General features: G+C 39.0%; 1 protein-coding gene across 1 annotated transcript in view; it reads right to left on the reverse strand.

Annotated features, from left to right (window-relative positions):
- The window catches only part of Prex2 (phosphatidylinositol-3,4,5-trisphosphate-dependent Rac exchange factor 2), a 319,598-nt gene that overhangs the window by 246,544 nt on the left and 52,549 nt on the right, over window positions 1-20,505 (reverse strand). The window contains 3 exon segments of the mRNA NM_001393795.1: window positions 4,447-4,551; window positions 6,660-6,782; window positions 8,252-8,323. Coding sequence (NP_001380724.1) covers window positions 4,447-4,551; window positions 6,660-6,782; window positions 8,252-8,323 — 300 coding nt within the window.

A 20,505-nucleotide genomic window follows, 5' to 3' on the forward strand; every position in this document is an offset into this window, starting at 1 on the left:
ATTCCTGAGAGAGTAGCTCTGACAGATCTTACTAAACAATGTTAAACAAGGAAGGTAAACTGAACAAACAATGTTAAACAAGGAAAATAAACTAAGCAGAGATATTGTAGAGAAACAGGAACTCAGATGAGTCTACGCAGGTCACAGAGAAAAAAAGAAAAACAAAAACAAACAAAAAACAAAAGTCCAGTTACTAATCTCAGAGAGAAAAACACCAACTCCAGAGTTGCCATTAAGTTATTTAAAATGTCAAGTTATTTTTTAATTTTAAAATTATGAGATAGGGGTCAAAGAGATGACTCAGTGGTTAGGAACATTGACTGCTCTTCCAGAGGTCCTGAGTTCAAATCCCAGAAACCGCATGGTAGCTCACAGCAATCTGTAATGAGATCTGATGCCCTCTTCTCATGTGTCTGAAGATAGCTCAGCTCTCTCTCTCTCTCTCTCTCTCTCTCTCTCTCTCTCTCTCTCTCTCTCTCTGTATGTTCCATATATATATATATATATATATATATATATATATACACACACACATATACACACACACATATACACACACATGCATACACAATAATTCGTTTTAAAAATGATGAGATACACAAAGGATCAGGAAAACTTGACTTAATCATAGACAATAAAAACTGTTCAACATAGGCAGATATTATATTTAACGAAGACTTGAAAACAGCCATCATAAGTATATTCAGAGAGTTGTAAATAGCTTAAACCACTTAAATAGCTGAAGGGCAATTAATGGTGAGCAGAGAATAGGAATGCTCAGTCGAGAAAAGCAGAGGAGCCAAATCAAACAGACATCAAATGAAAAAAGAACTTCATTGAGCTACAAATAAGTTCATATAAATCATCCAATGCGAAAGGCAGAGAATTAAAAGAAAAAAAAAGATTAGGGAAAAACAATTCCAAGGCAACAGGAGAAAACACGGATGTGGTGGCTGGAGAGATGGCTCAGCAGGGCATGGCTTAAGGGCAGTAGCTGCTGTTCCAGAGGACCTGGCTTTGATTCCCAACATCTGCATAGTGTCTCACTCAAAGCCATCGGTAACTCAGTACCAGAATATCTGACACCCTCTTCAGGATTACACAAGCACCCATGGGTGGTAGCTAAAGATCCATGCAGGCAAAGACATCTATACACACAAAATAATAAACACTAATAATTATTACTTTCATTTTAATGTATGCACAAAGGGTAATGAAAAGAAATAAAGTATATGATTTTTTTTCTCTTGTGTTTAGAGATAGGATTTTACTATGTAAACCTGGCTATCCTAGAGCTCACTTTGTAGACCAGGCCGGCCTTGAACTCACAGTGATACACCTGCCACAGCTTCTGATTGCTAGGATCAAAGACATGTGCCACAACCACTGGTTTATGGTAACTGTATTTAATAATGCTTATAAACTTCACAATTTACATTTTGTTCATTTTATTTTAAGTTGGAGTTTTGGAGTCTGACCATGTTGCCTAGACTAGATTTCAGCTCCTAAGCTCAAAAGATCTTCACACCTCTTCCCCACAAGTGGCTAGAAGCATAACCACATTCAACTTAGGGCATGCTAAAATGTTATTATCCTCATCTAATTGCAACATAATTAAACTATGGAAAGACAAAGGCCAAGTATGAAGAATGACGAGAAGAAATTGAGGTCATTTGTAAACAATATACAAAGGACAGGTTCACTCTCCTCAGAAGCAAAGGACGCTGTGCAGCAGAGGAGCCCAAGTCAAAATTAGGAAAAAAAAAGAAGCAATCAAGAGTTCCATCAATAAAACCAGCCTTCAAAAATGAAGGCACAGACATTCCCAGATAAACCAGAAAAAAGGATGTTTACGAAAGATTAGGGTTGGTCAGTCTTTACAAGAAAGGTTGCCAGTCAGGGTCAAATCTACAGGAGTTGAGGTGACAATCTGTAGCAAATATAAAACACAGAAAAATGAGCACGCCAAGACAGGAAGTGCTGGCTATGTGCTGTGTACTAGAACATTTAAAATATCATAAACAACTGCTCAATAAGAGGTAAAGAGTGAATTTCAAACACCAAGGGATTTATCATAACTACAAGAAAAATAGACTATCAAAAACTAGCATTTGAGGCAAAAGTTATTGTTTTATAAGTTTAAATAGAAAAGTGAGCATAATAACCAGGATTCATACACATATAACAACAAAGTATAAAGAAAAAGTGGACAAAATTGAAGGCCATGAAAGAGAATAATATGTGAACTTGATATTCCCTTTTTTGGTGGATAAGTGAATATAAATAATTCACAACTTCATTATTTTCTATAAACAATAACACATATATATAGATTTACATGCACACACACATACCACACACACACATAAACACATACCACACACACACACACACACACACACACACACACACACACACACATGAATAAGTCATAGCTGTCAACATTAAAGAAAAAGAGCTAAGGATGTAGTTCAGTAAGAGATGTGATGTTGTTTAGTGACAAACCTACTTGCCCAGCATGCACAGAGCCTGGACTTCAATGCCCTTATTGAGAATAACAGAAATAAAAGAAGACAGGAAGGAAGGGTAATAATGAAAATTTTCAAAATTATGAATGTAATAAAAACATTAGAAAGACCATTTATGAGAACAATCTACAACTTACAAAGATTTCCTGCTAAGTCCAGCAATAAGGCAATGGCGCCTGTTCCTAGTGTTTCTATTCAGCAATCTACAACAGGTTCTAATCAAGATAATGTAATAAGGAAAAGAAAGAGAAATAACCTGCCTGAATTCAGGTAGCAAGACACTGCAAACAGAAAAGACCCCAAACACTACTACACCCAAAACATGAATTGTCCCCAAATGATACTAAGATAGCAGTACCAACAGAATAAAACATTAGGAAAAATCATAAAATAAGCACACACCTAGGTACAGAGTTCTTAAATATGACAAGAAAAGCATAGCCACAATGAAGATATAAGTAAGTTATATTTCATCAAATTTTAAAACTTTAGATTTTTCAAAAGGCAGTATTTTAAAAAAATGAAAAACAAGGCTGGGAAGAAATATTGTAAAGTAATATATTTGATACAGAAATTGCTCCCAAAACTAAGAACATTTGTAAGTCTCTAGAATATAAACAATTTGGTTAAAAATATGCAAAAGATTTAAATAAATACATCACCAATGAAGTCATATACATGGTTAGTGAGCACAAGAAGCATTCTTAGCTTCAAATTCAGACTACAGTGAAATACCACATACCTACTAGCATGGCTTTCACCATAAGGTTAGTTACACCAAGTGTTGGCAAGGGACAGAAAACCCAAAATCTAAGCACAGATTTCTGGGGATGGCTTGACCATTGTGGAAAACAGAGCCACAGTTTCTTAGCTAAATTTACCATATGACCCACCAATTTCCCTCTTAGTTTCTATGCAAGAGAATGAAAATTTATGCCTCCCAGACAGGCTACTACATGAATGTTCATAATTCATGGCAAATGTTATCAATAAATCACACCTGATTTCATTAATTGGTAAAAACAGATTAACACAATATGGCAAATCTACACAATGCAATATAATTCAGTAATAATGATTGTAAAATAAAATACATGACATAAAGCTAGGTACTAAAGAAACTGCTAAATAGCAGATGCCCAGTAGACTACACCGTATGTTTCTTTGTATAAAGTCTACAGAAACTTGAAATCTGATCACTAATCACAACACCTAAGAGTAATATTGGGCAGAAAGCTTACAAATTTAAGGATAGCCTGCCCTATACAGTAAGACTATCTAAAAGAATTTGCTTTTAAGAAAAGGCCATTCTATATAGAAAGTAATCAGTGTGGCCTAGAACAAATGAGGGGGAGGGGATATGAAGAAACAGGAGAGGGGATGTATGAGGACATGAACGTACTCTAAAACTAGACTTTGTGGGGATGGCCCACCAACTCCTATCAGTTAATTAGATGCTTATAATGACACCCCACAGCCGTCAAAACATGCCCTTAAGTATGCTACCTTAAAGAAAGTTGACATTGAATCCTGATACTTTCATGAAAACAGAATAAGGATGTGTATAGGTAGGAAAGCCACTGGTCTACACTTGTTTTCTTCCTGTGACCGCCCACTTCCGATCCTCTAAGGCATAAGCAGATCTCTAGGGAGCTGATGTTGTAAGGCAAAGGTGAACTATGACCTAAATTCTTTGCTCACCAGGAACCTAGGAGACTGCACACACATTACAGGTCAACCAGAAGAGGGCATTAGTGGTATTTGTCACACGCAAACTCATCCCAGATCTGGATGTTTGGATTGTCCATGGACTAGCTTCAAAGTGTGCATGTACTAAGAAGTAACAGAGGAGATTGTGTCACATGCATTCTTACACGTAGGGCCCTCAATATATAGTAACAGTTGAACATGCACTTACCAAAAGAAACGTCCGGATTGTTCTTATTTTGTTCAGCTCAAGAAGCAATTTTTGTGCCTTTTCGTGGTTGCTGCAATACTCATCATAGATACGAAACTTGTCTTTCTGTTAATTAAAGAACGGAAAAAATAAGAATGACCCCATACCACTTTGAAAATTTGACCCATGTGATATGCATAACTAAAGTCTACGAAAGAACAATATCTCAAGAGATATACTACATGTATACACATATATATTATTTATTTCCCCCATTCATAAATATGGCCTAGAAAGAGAGATAAGAAATTTACCAAGTTATAAATGAGCTAATGGCAAAACTTTTCCCTTTGCCGTGAGAATTCAGACACAGCTTTTTTTTTTTTTTTTTTTTTTTTGTGGACAAGTCACTTTAGAGAAAGAGAAGAAACATGCAACAAATTACGAAGAATCATAAAAAACACAGCCCTGAAGTTCATGTTAACCAATCCTGGCGATTGTATTGATGAAGGATGCAGATGAACAATATGATAGCCACCAACAAATAACTAAGCTACAACATCCCAGTGATTGCTTCATAGAAAGGTGTTTAAGACAGAAAGGTCAAGAAATAGTATTATTGCTACTGTCAAACTGCCTTTATTCTGTGAGAAATGAACAAGTCTACAGAGATCCCAAAAGCATCATTCACTGGAAATGGCCAGGCCAGTGATGGACAGAGATGTGATCCATCAAGATCTTCTAGTGTCAGTTAACAACATAAACAGCTTCAGTCTTAGGGGGTTCTTTCCAAAAATGAAGGATATTGCTATCACAATCTCTGGTCACGATCTCTTACCATCTGTAAGAATGTTCTCAAAGGGGTTATAAGTAATAGTTCTCAAAGGAGCCCGCTGAAAAACACAAGTAATTTATTGATCCAATATCGGAACAGACGGGTGTCCTTTGTAGTTTCAAAGACACACAGTGGAATAGTAGGCACTATTTCATATAGCCAGTGGCACATGTATCGAATTACTTGTCTCAAGAGACGGTATGAGCCAGAACAAGGGTAAAGTTCAGAAAAAGCTGAGCAAACTGAGCGACACTTATGGGTGAGAGAGTCATATGTGGTACTAAGGAGCTGGCTGACTGTCAGGGCGCAGAGTTCCCATGAGCAGCCCTGGCCTGGAATGAGAGCTTCTCCAGCTGGCAGGGGGGGCGGGGGGGGGGTCTGATTCTTCTGTGAACGGAAACGCTTCAGGAAGTGGATCCGAACATCACAGTTTCTAGCCGCAACCAAGAAATGCATAGTGTAATCCACTCAGAGCTGAGGAACATCTCCCTTCGATAGAGTTCTCTTTATGAAATACAGATTAGAAAAAGAACCAGTGCATCCCACATAGACAACAAAACTGCAAGACTAAGTGGAAACACACACAAAGCTTCATTTGGGAGCTTACTTGTTTAAAGGAGCCATTTGATTCAGGGGCATTCAGAAAATAACCACCAATGGGATCAAAAATAACTTAAAATTTTGTTCTTAAAGTATAATCCTTTAGTTCTTAACAACAATTTTCACTAAGCAGGAGACTTCTTACTTTGCAAATTGATTACCTAACTAGCTATCCTACACAAATACTCGAAACCGATAACAAGGCACATGTTCCAGACTACTGAGCTCCTGCCCCTCCATCTTTCCACAGCATTGCAAACAAACTTCTAGGCAGCCACCCTGGAGGAGAAATCAGTCACAGGAAGCCAGGGTCTGTTCATCTCCAGGTTCGCTACCAGCCAATTAACAAGGGGGCATTCTGACCAATAAAGGGCTCGCAGCGTCATTGTAAGAGTGAGAAGTTTCTGCCTCAAAAGAAAAATGTTCTATGTTTGAGCGAAACATAAAAATCCATTCATTATGAAACGGGCTGAATATTCATTAGAATTCAAAGCTACAGAGGATGCGAAGAACTAGCTTGTCAGGAAAAAGAAAAGGCTGTTTATCCTTTGAGTGAAATGGACGATGAGAGGCTCCTCCCCTTTTCTGGCTCTGAGGGCAAGATTTCATTGGCCTTAAAAGACCCCAAACTTCTGGTGTCCGACTTTACTTCTCATGCTGAATTCACACACATACACACACACACACACACACACACACACACACACACACACACACACACACACACACACACTACTCTGCCAAAATGCGATCCTTAAAAATCAAGAGTTTGAAAATAAACAGGAAAAAACAATCCTACAAAGTTAAGGAAGCAGGTTCCCACTTCCTGCTGCGCGTTGGGTTCCGGATGTAAGCATTCTTCTACAACTTTCAAGAACTCCTTATGTACGGCGAGGATCTCCTCGATATTGGAGAATAACATCTGTAAAATAAATGCACAAATAAAAACTGTAAGTATAGTTGTGAAGCAAATTTGAAAAGTTAAATTAAAAAGCCCACGAGGACATGTCTATCCTAGACAGATAGCTACACACGGCATCTCATACTCCCATCTGGAAAGCAGAACACAGTTTTGGGATTTTTCAGTTTCCACAGGACCCTGGGGATGAGGACACTATGCAGACACTCAGGAAAAAGCCGGGGGTGTTGGGTGTGTGTGTGTGTGAAAATCCCAGCCTTCCAGTCCTAGCCTCTTTCCAGAATGCTTGTAAGCAAAAATGTGGACAGATTTGCTGACAGGCTTTCAGGGAGGTCCTTGACACTATGAAAGGTACCCTGGAATGAAGCTGCCCTCCTGCTTCTGCCAGGTGCTGGTGTGTAGAAGTCACAGCTGGCTCAACTGCAGGGTCGTTGTGCTGCACTCGGATGGCAGACACGGGTGCTGCAGAAGGCTAACAACACTTTGCCTGCCCTGAAACACCTGCACAGATGTTTTCTTCCACCCAGAGTCCCGTGAGTGAAAGGGTTGGAGGCCATTTCAACCACAGGTTGGACTCCTTTGGACCCAAAAGCTTGTTAACTGAAGTTCCGGTGGTAGAAAAGCCTGCAAGTTAGATGTATAATCTAGAAGGAAATAGAGTCAGAAAATCCTTGGATTTTTATTAGTAAAACAAAACAGTAAGCTAGCACAATCAGCAGCCGCTTTAGAAAAATTAATTTTTATTTACCTACCCTTCTTCTGCGTGAGTGTGTGTGTGTGTGTATGTGTGTGTGTGTGTGTGTGTGTGTGTGTGTGTGTGTGTGTGTGTGTGTGACGGCTGGGGATGTGTATGAGGGTGGGATGGGGGTGAAACCCAGACCCTCAAGCACAGCATACTCTCCAGCAGCCCTCTGCCTCCAGTGTTTCCCAGTTGACTCCCATGATGCCCATAGTTACCTGAGAGCACACCACCACTGAGCTCCGTCCCAGAACCCCTTCCTTACGTTTTACAGGAAATGCTTATGGGTTTACTTTTGGGTTGTGTCATTACATTCTATTAGGTCTTCTGGTGGACCATCCAAGTCTTGCTCATTAGAGACTGTAGAGATTGGAATTCCCATTTCCCCATTTCTGGCTTTCTTGACCTATTCTGGCAACTCTCTGCCACATGGCCCAACTTCCTTACAGATCCTGAAGTTCTTGTCTTCCTTCTTACCCTTATTTTTCATCATCTTTTCAAATGGTTTCATGAGCTTGGTAACGAAAAGGAGTTCTCTACAACATGTAACCTGTCTTCTTCCTTTCCTTCCTCAATCCCTAGCTCCCTCTTTCAAATTATCAACATAAGTCACTGCTACAGGAAGTCACAGTGGAGCTGACACTAAATGGAAGGACCCTGCAGGAACGGAAGGTGATGGACATCACCTTCATGGCGCCTGAGCTTGGTTTGAGGGGCCAAAGCCACTGCTCACCTTCACTGTTTCCTCCGTCACATTTTTATCGAGCTTAGCTGCTGCACACTGGTTCATTCGATGCAAGAAGGCCTGTATGGAACAAAGGAAGACGTTATGAGGTCAAACCTCGTGTCATAAGATGACTCGGTACAGAGCAGAGTAAGATAAAGTTCCGTACAGAACACCAAAGCTTACCACCGGGTATCACAGCGCACACCTGTAATACCAGTATCTGAGTAGCAGAGGTAGGAGGATTGCCTAAAGGGCAAGACTAGCTAGACTTCCATAAGAATTTCTAGGCCAGCCAAGACTGTGTGGTGAGACCTCTTCTCAAGCAAGCAGACAAATACAACTGAAGGTTGGAGAAGTGGCTCAGCGGTTAAGAGCAGAGTTCAAGTCCCAGCAACCGCATGGTGGCTCACAACCAACTGTAATGGAATCTGATGCCTCCTTCTTCTGAAGACAGCAACAGTGTACTCACATAAATAAAGTAAATAAGTCTTTAAAAAATGAAGGTTGAACTTCTAATCGCTGAGAATAATAGTTTTGTAATAATGTCTATTGCGAGCTGTTGCTCCTACCTGAGAAGTTTTCCTCCATTACAATGCTGAGGCAGAGACAAAAATGATCAAGTCTATAAGAATTAACTCCTCTACCTGATCCTCAAAATTCAAGGGTAAAGATTTAAGATCAGGTGCTTCTTAAATTTTAAGTGTTGCAGAGCATAGAAAGACCAAAATATAATGAAAAATGACATTTCAACTTAAAAGGCAAAAGGACCTTTTCAAAAATTCTAAAGTAACTCCCTTAGCACTGTGAGATGAAGGGAAGGAGGGAGGGAGGAGGGAGGGAGGGAGGGAGGGAGGGAAGGAGAGATAAGTACATCACACTCAGACACACCTGCCAGTAACTGCTTTCAGGAAGGATTCTTTCCCATCTATGTCTCCAAACTCATTTTTCATAAGAAGCAAAAAATTAAGTTTCTGGGATTAGGTCAGAGTTCTTCATAGGCCTATGGTAGACATGAGGCTGAGAGCCAGGCTAAGAAAGCTGCTCACTGGTAGAATTGCCCAGCAGGCGCAAGGTCCTGGGTTTAATGCCCAGCTTTCAGGAAAGAAAGGGGCTGGGGAGGGAGGGGTGTTGAATTTAGAATATTTAGACTGAAATTCTTAATTATAATTAAGCTTTCACTAAAGCCTAAATGCAGAAGAATGCTTGACATATAGTGAGCCTTAAGCTAAAAGGTTTAAAAAGGAAGAGAAGTTTTCACTTAGCAAACTTAGCTTATGTTCTCAAGACATTAACCATAAATTACTTAGTGGCCAGGAAAGGTCATGTCAAAACCTGAGGATATTGTTCAACTGTAGATTCTCCAGCAGATCATCACTGCTTTGTCTATCTTGAGAACTCTGCACCATGAGCCTAGTAAAGGTATGTAATTTCCCAGGACACATAACGTTCAGGGTGCCTCTGGCTATGACATTTAAAAGATAAAAATTACAATAACAATCCTTATCTTTGGCATGTTATATTTGTACATTTGAGGTGGATGATGATGAAGACACTGCTCATAATATCCTCAAATATCATCCCCAAAGCACTGCTGACAAGAACAATGACTGACAAAGCAGGCCTGAAGACATCCTGACAGTATGTGTCACACTTAGAGTGGGCTTTCCTTTAACTCACTAATTCTACTTCTGAGAATCTGTCCTTGGATTATATTCTCACAGAAATACTCATTAAAATAATAAAACTGGAAACAACTTAAAGATTTACCCACACGGAAATCATAAAATACACTGTGGTGCATTCATGTTGCAAACTTTGATGGCAAAATCCCAGTCAGATATGATTGTACTAAAAACTATACATAGATATATATAAACATACAAATATAAATATATATACATGTATACATGAGTGGTACTCATGAAAAGATGATGAAAATAATTCACAAAGTGGCATATTGTCATGTAAATATATATGCACATATAATATGTACATATATATGTATATATACATATATCAATGTATGTTAATACTGAGAAGAAATGGCCAGAAGACTCCAAAACTGCAAACTAGTTACTTCTGTCTAGAGGTCAGGAATGAGACTTCTGTACATTCAACATGTTTTAAAGTTTTGGCTGTGAGCACATTATCACTTCTGTTTTAAAAACAAAGCCTATTTAAACAAAATCAAACAAGGAGGCTCCCAGACCTTACCCATCATCGGCTTCAGTGCTGTTTGTTTTTCCTGATTCATCTAGTCCGTACTCCAGATTTTCTAACTACAAAATAATAACACAACTTTCTTGCAGTAATCAAAATAAATGAAACAAATAAAAAGGATTGGGTATAACCTTAATTTTTATTAAAAACTATAATTATATGTATATGTGATTATAATTTTGAACCACTTTACAGCTTTTTGATAATTTTTATTAATTTGAAAATTTTTATAGTTATATATAGTTGGCCATGGAGGAAAAAGACATTTGATTCTTGTAGTTTTAATATTCATTTTATTAGTATTATTCAGTTTAATTTTAAATTTGTTTGTCTTGAGCATTTTCCAAACCCTCACCCCAGCATGCTCCTCGTCTTTTTCTTTTCAGCTTTGCAATGACAAGAATGTTGTCCTTGTCTCGTTTACATTTCACACTGACCACATAGTAAACAGGTAATGTCTCGTGCAAGCAAACCTTAAACTTCACCTCTGCAATTATAAACATTTCTTCGTAAACAGGACCCAGCACATTTTTCAAGCACTGAAAGAAATCCTGGAAGTCATAAAACTGAATCAAAATAAGAGTTGGAAGGGAACATGTAAACTAAGAAAGACACCACCTAGCCATCTGATATTTGTTCTTCTGTCCTCCATGACTTTTGGGAGCGTGTTGCTGAATGCATAGGAAAGGAACTGGGAACTCACAGCAGGCCTGACCAGTCATTCCCCAAGTCCTTGTTTTATCCAACAGGAAAAGCAGACTTTAAATGGCTTGCTGGGAATGTGCAATTATGAAAACTCTGGCATTTTTTTTAAATATTAAATCTTCTATCCTGAAGATCAACATGAATATATCTTTTAACAGGCTCTATCAACAAGTTCTTTTAGAATTTCATAACTGGACATTAAGCCTTCTCAGAGCAATTAAGCGAGTGGCAGCAAGTCAGTCAAGAAGGCATGCCAAGGAATTCACACAAAATTCTCTGCATTTAAATATTTGCCTAAGTCTACAATTCCACTGGGATTACATCCCTTCTGCCTTGACACTAATTATTTCCAAATAAGCCCTAGAACACAATGTTTAATGCTCATGGTTCACATACACTGTGTTGTGTTTAAGACATGGAGTAGTCTAAATGCGAGGCTTCCAACTTTTCCTGGAGTCCTGAGAAAGAAGACTGGTTTCATTTGCACATCGAGCAGGACTCTGGGGCTCTGATGAAGCAGATCCAGAGCCCTGATTCAGAGTCTGGTAGACACTGCCTTGGTGATCTCTCTGAAGCTTGACAATAACAGAGTTAGAGAAGTGAACTGCCGTGGCAAGGCAGATCTCTCAACTCATCTTTTGTTTCAATTCAACATCAAATAATAATCATCTCTGTATGGGACTCTTTACCCAGCAACTTAGAGTTTTATAGAACCTGCCCGGAGATACCTTCCCCCGGAAGTCACAACCTAGGTTTCAACTGTGGGAATGCAAATAGACAAACCACATTTGGAGAAGGTGAGGCTTCCAGATGCTTCTCCAAGGATCTTGTAGCTCACATGTGTGTCAGCACGTGCTCCCCTTTCCTTCATTCCAACAGGGCTTCCATCACATTTTCTGAGATCCCAGTCATATGGGCTATCTTTCCCCAGCTGTGAGCAAACACTTCATTTTCTTTGTATTTTTCCACATTGTTTTCTTCTGACTACACGTTAGGCAAAAGCTTATATTAAATGTCAAATTTCAGATGCTAACTAAAGTTTAATAACACTAAAATATCATAGATTTGCTACCAAGAGAAGGAAGAAACTCATTAGACAGATGAGGAAAACAGAAGGGTCTCTTTCTTGATTCCCCAACTGTTGCTACCACCCAATGGCATGCAAAGTCCACGTGGCTTCATTCTTGGCGTGCATTTGTATCTGGAAATTTTAAGACTCTAACAAACCTTCTTGAGCTCACTTTTGCCTTTCCTATTCTTTCCAACAACTAGACCTGCAGCCCTCTCAAAAGTCCCACAAGTTTTAGTATTTTACACTTTAGATTCTAGCCACTCCCACTCTATGTCAACCTAAATTCACGGTATCATGTAAACATTGACTTCTAGTACTTCCATGAATAATCTACATATAGAAATACATCAAAATCATTGGATCACCTTGAAAATGCGGCTATGAAAAGTGAGGAATGAATTTGCATTTAGAAATGAAAAGGGCAAATTTCAAGAAGGATTGTACTGTTGTGGGAAAAAATTACTCATTCAATGAAAATAGATGTAAAAATATCTTAAGGACAAATATTTTCCTTTTGCCTTTTAAACTTGAAACATGATCATATCTCAATTTTTTGAGATAGCAATAAAATTTATTTTGTTTCTCTGATAGCATGCACAAAATCTTGCTAAATCATATAAGCCTTCTTTGACACAAACATCTAGCTGATAGTGGGATCAAGGACAAAAATGATTTGAGAGTAGGAGAATCAGCATGGGGCCACGTGGAGTTTGAACTGTCTACTGAACACCAAAATGGAGATCCTGAACAAGAATTTGGCATAGCATTTGAGGCTCTGAAAGACTCTCCTGCACTCTCTCTGGTGAGATCAGACCCCGTGTCACTGGCCTGATGATGTAATAGAAAAGGATGGAGAGAGAGAAGGCCACCAGTCTCAGTCCATATAAGAAAGTATGCAGAAGAAGATGGCTGCAGGAAAGAATCCAGGACCCCTCCACCATGCAGGGCATCTCAGAAAAAGGCTCAGGAGTCAAGCATTCCAATAAGAGAAAAATGAAGGTAGGAGAATAGTGTTCCAAACACCAAGGCAGGAGAAGGTTACAGATAGGGAGGGGACTGACTGCTTCTAAAGTACCAAGCAAGCAAAATGGAGAAAAGATATTTAGTTCCTGGAGAGACTGAGCAGTCTGGGGAACACAGTGAAAGTGAGGGGTGGAGCCAATAGATATAGAAAAGTTGTGATGAAATTTCACTAAACACAGGGGACAACTTAGAAGGTAAATTAAATAACTACTACACCCAACAATCCTTCACCTTTCACACAGTTAAATCACCTTATCTGAAATGCTAACAGAAGAAAGTTCTTCACACTGGGGAGGGTTTTTTTTTTTTTTTGGTTTGTTTGTTTGGTTTGGGTTGGGTTTCTTTGTTTCTTTTAGATTTTTTTTTAGATTTTTGCACGCACACACAGTGAGATACATTGGTGAAGTGACCAAACATGAACTTGATTTATGTGAAGCACATAATGAGCAAGCACAGCCTGAAGATAATCTCACACATTTTAAATAATTTTTTGCATGAAACAAGTTATGGGATTTTCCACTATTGTATCATGTTAGTGTCAGAAGACGTTCTGACTTGGGACTTAAAGAACAGGCATTACTCACCTTGCAATAGGCTTCCTGAACACAGTTTCTGTGAAGATGTCTTTTCATTGCCAGCCTTCTTTTCTGACTCCTAAGCTCCAGAGAGGGAGCTCTGCCTTTCCCATACACTTTCCTATGATCATCTTAACATCTGAAGTCTAGAAGGGACTTTAATAACAAGCTGGTCAGGAAATTCAGCAGTGTTTCTACAATGTACCAGATGCTGGTTTAAGCATCTGTTTTTCTTCATCTTGGTGAAGACAGTGGTAAATCCCAAAGAGCCTTTTTCTATGTCTATCAATATTTAACATATTACAAATTAAAGCAAAATCAATGAAACAATTATTAATTTAATAGATTCATTTATTTTAAGATATTTAAAATTAACAATAAACCCATTCTATATTATTATAAATAACATCTTTTCAGTTTTAGAAATATATTAGTCTTTTTTTTTACCCAAAATAATTTGTGAAAAGTTTAGTATTTGAAGCTACAGAGATACTCAGAGATAACAGCTCATATGAGTAGGGATGTTCAGATGCCACAGGCAGTCTGAGCAGCTCACAATTATAACTCCACATCCAAGGCATCTAAAACCCTCTTCTGGTCCCCATGAGCACCTATGTACACCTATCTACACAGACAGAAACACACAGCTCAGTCACACATAAAAATAAGCCAAATCAATTTAAGTGTATTTGTCCTGAAATGCTTGCAATTTTTTAGTTAGAACCTTAATAGAAGACTGTGGGAGGGTGTCATTACGCAGGTGAAAGCAGGAACAAGATAGAACAAGGCCTGATAGAACAAGGAAGGATAGGCTGGAGAAAAGCTTTAGAGAAAAGCAGAGACTGCAGGAGAGGAGAAGCGGCCAAGAGGACATGGAGGCAGGTGTTATTATATTGTGGATCAGAAGTTATTATATTGTGTGTTCTTTCATGTGACGATTTAAGTTCAAGAGAGTATGCAGTGGCTGGAGACACTGGGCTGCCACGGAATTGGGTTGTATATTCCTGGCATGGTGGCAACCTGCCTTGGGAACTGTATGGGTAGAGAGATTGTTGCCAGGCTCAGAGAGAAGCCATCGGCAGTGTGATATGGGATAGAGCAAAGCAGGTGAGAGGGTTGTTGACTTAGATGAAGATATCTACCAGATATCTTGGGGCACTATGGTGCCAGACCTAGTGCAGCATTAAAGACGGCCCTTTTTATAATTTTACAGTAACAGAAGACAGCAGGATCATCATGTTTGCTAAAATTACTGTGACATAATGTTTCAGTAGAATTTTCAAGAGAAAATACTATAACCAACTATAAATGTATATTAAAAACAGAAAGAATATGTTTCTTCTAACTTATTCACATATTAATGGATATTCTTCTTGCATGAATTATCAAACCAAGTAACTATAATCTCTTAAAAGTTATTAGTAATATGGAATCTGAGCCCATACATAGTGAACAAAACCACTGGTACATTAAAATCCACTGGTCTACCTTAAAGAGATTTTATATTCATGTGGGAATGTTTAAATTTTCCGTGTTAGTTTTATCTATTTCCTATATATTGACATATGTCACTACATACTATTGAAAAAAGATCACATGTGTAAATATCAGTATCTAGCGCATCAGAAAAATCTTAAAGTATTAGGGACCAGTCCTAGAAATGGACACTCATTTCCTAAAACTCAACGGTCCCTTGAAAGCATGAATTCCATCACTGCCAGCAAATTCTATCAGTTGTTTCTCTAGAAGTGAGAGGCTCACTCTGTTTACTGAGCCAATGACTGACAAATACCTAGATACTCTAGAACAGAAACCGTAATTTGTCTTAAAATCACTATTTTAAGTAAATATCATGTTTCCCAGGAACTCTACATAGTCATTTCCAGGACAGTCAGGGCTATACAGTGAATCCCTGTCTCAAAAACAGATAGCCTGACAGGCAGGCAGACAGACAGATAGGCAGTGTTCAGTAAGCTTGTGGAACAAAGAGACAATTTGTTCTTCAGTAGATGACAGTCATTTCAGAACACACACTATGACCTATAAATTTTCCTAGTATGTCCTGTCTCTCAAACATTGACAAGCAATGTGGACTATAGGCTATGACACAGTCTTCTTGTCCATCCGTGGGTGGAAGGGGTTCTCAATCTTGTTGTCAGTTGGAGCTGGATAATGCTTTTGCTGGGAGATGTGCTGTCCATTCCAGGGTGGTTGGTGGTGTATTTCCTTTTCTAAAGCCCTGAACCATAAAACACCTGGTTGCATGTCTCTGAACTGCACCTGCCTAATGAGTATAAAGAGATCATTTGTCCCTCAGCTACCATGGCAACTTTCCATCCAGACAAAGCTACAAAATCTTGGAAATACTAAGCCATCTGTTAAGCACTTCAGTACCATTTAAGGCTCATCCTCGAAGGTACTGATCAACCTAAAAGTCATTCAAAGAGTATATACAACACCTGGATTACTCAGATAAAAACTTATATTGCACTGACATCTAAACAATCAAGTGCCAAATTCCCCAAGGACAGTCATCTATGTTTCTGCTCAGTTCTGGGCTGAAAGCATTTGTTACATCACTGACACTTTCTACATGTGCCCAACTACTGAATACAGCATGTTTTACTCCTGTTTCTGAGTTATTACTAATTCCAACTGAACCTCATGATCATCTCAGAGACAGCTAATTTTAACCATAGTTTCTAGATTTGCAGATAATTAAGGGCCTGTAGAGATGGCCCAGCAGTTAGACAAGCTAATCTTCCAGAAGACCCAGGATCAGTTTCCAAAACCCATATGTTGGCTCCCAACTTTCTGTAATGCACATTCCAGGGGATCCCACACCCTCTTATGGACTCCATGAACACCAGTCACATACGTGGTACACAGACATTCATGTGGCCAAAACATACATACATACATACATACATACATACATACATACATATATACATACATACGGACACATGTACGTACGTATATACATACAATGAAACAAAAGGAAAAATGTTGATGAAGATAAAGCAATTTACCATTCTCTGCTTGACCCCAATAAATCCAAAACCCTATATAAAAACAGAGTTTTCTTGGACATCTCTGTCACTTGTCAGCATGTGACTGGAACATTATGCATCAGACACAGGACTTTAGAGATGCTGAACAGGAGACTGGCAATGGTGAAGGTGAAGCAAAAAGGAAAGAAACGAAAGTAGTGCCAGTAGAACTATATAGCTTTTCACTTAACATTAAATGCTCTTCCAGAGGTCCTGAGTTCAATTGCCAGCAACCACATGGTGGCTCACAGCCATCTGTAATTGGATCCAGTGTCCTCTTCTGGTGTGTCTGAGGACAGTGACAGTGTACTAACATATATAAAATAAATGAATCTTATTTTTAAAGTAAACTAAAATCATTTTTCTCTCTTGTACCTTTCATTAATTTTCTCTAGCTTGAGCTTTGGTTTGGAAATTTCAGTTCCTACAAATTCATTAGATAGCTTCAGTCAGAAAGTGTGTTAACAAGATGTTTAACTTCTACTGACCTAGGGCAATAATTGTTCTAATGCAGATGTAAAGAGCACCACAGCGCTTGCTTTAAGAATAATACAATACAGTTGAAACATTCATTGAGGGCTGGGGAGGTGCTCAGTCAAGCACAGGACTGCCACATATGCACCAAGACCAGAGTTCAGATTCCACAGCATTGACATATCCCAGCACTGAAAAGACAAAGGCAAGAAGATCACTAAAGCTGACCAGCCAGTGAGTCCTGTGGAATGGGCAAAGCTACAAGTTCACTGAGACACCCTGTCTTAAAAAATTTTTTGATAAAAAGCACTAGAGGAAGAGACCAGGTGTCGACACCAAGAGAAGCAGACCATCTTCCTCAAGAGCACCACCAACTTGGACATAAGGGAGCCACATATTCATTTTGTCACAAGCGTCCGTCTTCTCTGTCTTGCCTTTCACTGAAGAAGCTGATGGTTAGCAGCTAGTCTTTTAAATTGAAGTCTGTTTTGCTCATTTTTGCAAACTGATCTCTGTGGCCCTGGCAGTTTACAGCCACAAGTTTGGAATTTTGCCAAAGTTCTCTTGACTCTTACAAATATTTAGTGATGATCATTCCAGAGTTGTAAGCTTTAAAATGCCATTTGATTTTAAAGTGTTTAAATAAAATACTACTGTTGTGAGAGAACAAAACAAAGTAAATACTCATAAAAGCTTTGTGATCTGTGTTACTTAACTCTAAGTCTCACCAGAGTCTAACATGGAGATACTAATTCTTAGATGTCAAACTAAAATAGCTCTTGGAATCTGTTGAGACAAATACCAAATAAAATTATTTTATTGATGTAGTGGTAAATAATAATAATAAAGGAAAAAAGATATCATGCACCATGCCATGCTACCTCCTGCTACTCTGTGTCTTCACAGCAATCTCGCCTCCATGGCTAGCCCCATCTATCTCTTGGCTCTCTGCTGTGAACTCTCTTCATATTCCCAGCATCAGCCCCCTGTGGTTATAGTCACAAAACCCAGTAACCCATCAAATTCAAAACTCAATAAGCTTGTAATTTATCAATCAGATTTATATCAGTAAATTCTCACTCCATAAAAGTTCACACAATAAACTCAGAACCAATAAATATTGATATAAACTGCCCACCTAGATAAGACAAATTGCCCTGTAATAATCCATCCCTTATAAGATATTCATAACTACCTGTGGCTCTTTAAGGCCATACAGATCTGGGTCGTCTTTCTCTGCCTCCATCTTGGGTTCTTCTCCCCTTCTTCCCTCTCTCTCTCTCCCCTCCCCAAAACTCTGTGCCTGCCTTACTTTTTTACCATCGAATCACAGTTCTTGCCTTAATTTGTGCCTGCCCTCATCTGCTTATAGACATCAATCTACATATTGACTTTCAACTAACATTTTTAATAAATGAGTATTTTTTTGTCAATAATTCTTCTTAGCATATGTATCCCAAGAATTTGATTCCTGAAGATCCTGCTTTCCTTGTACTGTCTGGGTTGAATGATGCCTCTTTCCCAGACAGTTAGATATACAAGCCAATTCTAGGGAGAAGAAAATTAAAGAAACCAAGGAAGAAAATAAGAGAGTGTGTGGTGTTGTGATGGACTGTTTGGAAGCCTTTTAACATTTACTCTTTGAATACCTCCTTCAAGAGATCTGGAAATGCCCACTAAACCCACAAACTACCACAGGAGCCTCCTGGAGGTGGAACTGAGCTCTGTGATAAGCACTTATGAGAAGCCAGAGGTTCCAAGTGTGGGTTTCCGTATCCACTAAATCCCAGTAGCGATAAATTCCTCATCTGGCAGAATGATGGCGGGATTGAATGGAAGTGTTTTAGCTGGTATGTTGTGCAGCACACACAAAGCTCCAGTAAATATTTCTGATGCTGTTGCCCTTATGCTAGCAACTCTCAGTAAACCCCTAGCCTCAGTACTATCACTTCTGCTGCTTATATGCTGAGTGTGAAATGTGTCTGCTACTTTGAGTTTGGGAGACAAGCTGGCAGACAAGTTTCAGGAGCTAGCTTAGGTGGTTATTAGAGGCCCAGTCTGCACAGAGGGCTCAAATCCATGGTCAGCCAACAAATTTTGAGAAACACACCTTACCCTCTCATAGCCAAGGATGAGACCAGTTCTCACTGCCAGGAACACTGCATGCCCTTCCACACCCTGAAACTGACTGCTAAAACAAACCCTTCCTGTCATTTGCTTCTGGCAAGTGGGTTGTCCCTCCAACCAGAGAAGTAACTAACATAACGACCAAGAACCGGACAACAGAGCTAAAAGTAAGGCTGTTGCTCGTTCCTCTCTGCATCACTAACAGCAATTTTGACAACTCTTAGAAAAATCCCTTGATGTAAAAACAAATACTGTAATTAGAACTTTTTAGAAGAAATCATTCTGTTTACAAATGCTACATGTTGGGTGGGGCGGCACACTAATAAACCCACTGTACACTGAAAATATCATTAGCTAAAAATGGATTGAATCGACCTAAGCTGAAGAGCTGTGTAGGTGAGCAATACAGTCCTGTGGACTATCAGATGGTTTCTCTCATGGCCATGTGGCTGATTAAAGCCTATCTGCTTGATACTACCCAGCACAGAGACAGTAATCATCCTGCACACCATCAGCTAGCCCAACACATGACCCACATTCAAGATCCAAAGTAGGGTTTTCAATAGATAAATATGACTTTGAAACAACAATTCAAGCCAAATTATCAGCAAATTGGAGTCATGGGTATTTTTAAGTGTTGTTGTCTCTAAATATTGGGTCTTTCCAGCCTACCCTGACTGGTAGTTTGTGCAGATATTATACATACCCATAATATCCAGATATTGTGTACATATGTTAATGTTTGTACTAGTGTATTTACTTTCTGGACATTCCAGAAATCTTTAAACTTACCAAAAATAGAATGGCAGAGCTGGAGAGAACAGTCAGATGTTAAAGTGCTTGCTGCATAAGCATTACACCCGAGTTCAGATCCCTGGCTCCCATCTAAAAAGGCAGATACTGTGGCTCAAGTCTGTAGCCCTAACAAAGGGAAAACACACACAGGCAGATCCCTGGAGCTTGCTGGACAACCAGTGTATTCCATCAGCAGATACTGGGGCTCTGTCTATA

Source organism: Rattus norvegicus, chromosome 5, assembly GCF_021556685.1.
Source record: "Rattus norvegicus strain SHRSP/BbbUtx chromosome 5, alternate assembly SHRSP_T2T, whole genome shotgun sequence".
NCBI lineage: Eukaryota > Metazoa > Chordata > Mammalia > Rodentia > Muridae > Rattus > Rattus norvegicus.